This window comes from Penaeus monodon, chromosome 20, assembly GCF_015228065.2.
Source record: "Penaeus monodon isolate SGIC_2016 chromosome 20, NSTDA_Pmon_1, whole genome shotgun sequence".
In the NCBI taxonomy this organism is placed as follows: Eukaryota; Metazoa; Arthropoda; class Malacostraca; order Decapoda; family Penaeidae; genus Penaeus; species Penaeus monodon.
In genome coordinates this window covers 30,525,440-30,526,631 of record NC_051405.1, presented here as the reverse complement: position 1 = coordinate 30,526,631, position 1,192 = coordinate 30,525,440, and the positions used below count along the sequence as shown (strand labels likewise).

At 36.0% G+C, this 1,192-nt stretch overlaps 1 protein-coding gene across 2 annotated transcripts in view; it reads right to left on the bottom strand.

Moving 5' to 3' along the window:
* LOC119585756 (S-phase kinase-associated protein 1) overlaps positions 1 to 1,192 on the bottom strand; it is a 7,933-nt gene that overhangs the window by 2,522 nt on the left and 4,219 nt on the right. For both annotated transcript variants that reach the window (XM_037934463.1, XM_037934464.1), the window contains exon 2: positions 47 to 149. In XM_037934463.1, the coding sequence (XP_037790391.1) occupies positions 47 to 149 (103 nt within the window). The remainder of the gene's footprint in view (positions 1 to 46; positions 150 to 1,192) is intronic.

The window sequence follows — 1,192 nt, the reverse complement described above, 5'->3', positions numbered from 1 at the left end:
TAAAGGATTTGGAAGATTTGCCTCAAAACAGATCCAACAGATTTACCTAAATCCTCCAACATGGTCTTGATGGTGACGCTCTGTTTGGCGATCTCGACGTCCACCTCGAAGGTGTCGCCATCACTGCTCTGGAGCTTAATACTGGGCATCTGAAAGGAAGGAGTTTTGTCCCATTACATAAGGTAAATAGAATGAGACACTGCAATAAAACAATAAAAGAAATAATCACACAAATATACTAATATCTAAATGCTATATCATCTATTTCTAATTATAAAACCTGTTCCAGCTGAAGAGAAGAAAGTAAGCTCCACATACAGAGGCCACATCCTAAATATTACATGAAGCCTACCCAGAATGTTTTATAATAGGAACCAAAATAACCATTCAGATAATACTTTCTGGATATTTTCAAATCTGAGTAGCACATACTTGGAGGAATATATTTGCTATATGACAAAGCAGAAACGAAATAAAGTAGCCTCCTTGGTATTTTTTCAATAAGTTAAACAGTGTACAAAAAATATGGTTAACAATAATTATGACAGGTCTATAAATGTCTTATCAACTGCCTTGTACTTTGGCAAAGCCTCTCAATTACCTTGCACATTGTTGTGCACCTCAGATTGGAAGGAGGCCAATAATGCACTCCTAAGTATGAAAGGATCTTTAGTGAAGTTTAGTAACTACAGTCCAACTTCCTGCACAAAGATTTAAAAATGGTGAGGTAATCATAGCTGGCTGTATTATTAACTACTATTGCCTATCGTTTATTGGTCCATTCAAGAGACCACTTTATGCAGAGACCTAATACTAATTTCTTGTTGCTGTCTTTTAACTGACAAGTTAACAAGAATAGAAAACATGTAAATCATGATGTGGATAAAAATATTTGTTATATCCTTTACAGGAGGAAAATTGGTCTACAAGCTGAGGAGATCTGGCATAGAGGATATGACAGGTCTTTACGGAGTAAGGTCAAGTATACTGTTGATGACGAAAGAGTATATTCTCAGGTAAAGTACCATGAATATTGTTTGAGTTTGTAATTTAACTAAGATCATGGTCTTTCCTAATAACTATACATGATTGAGAAATTGAAAGAGAGGGGAAAGGGGAGGGGGGGAGGTTACACCAAGAGGCAGGTGATAAGTGTGTCTCACATGGGAATTTTTTGTCAAATGTCAAGATA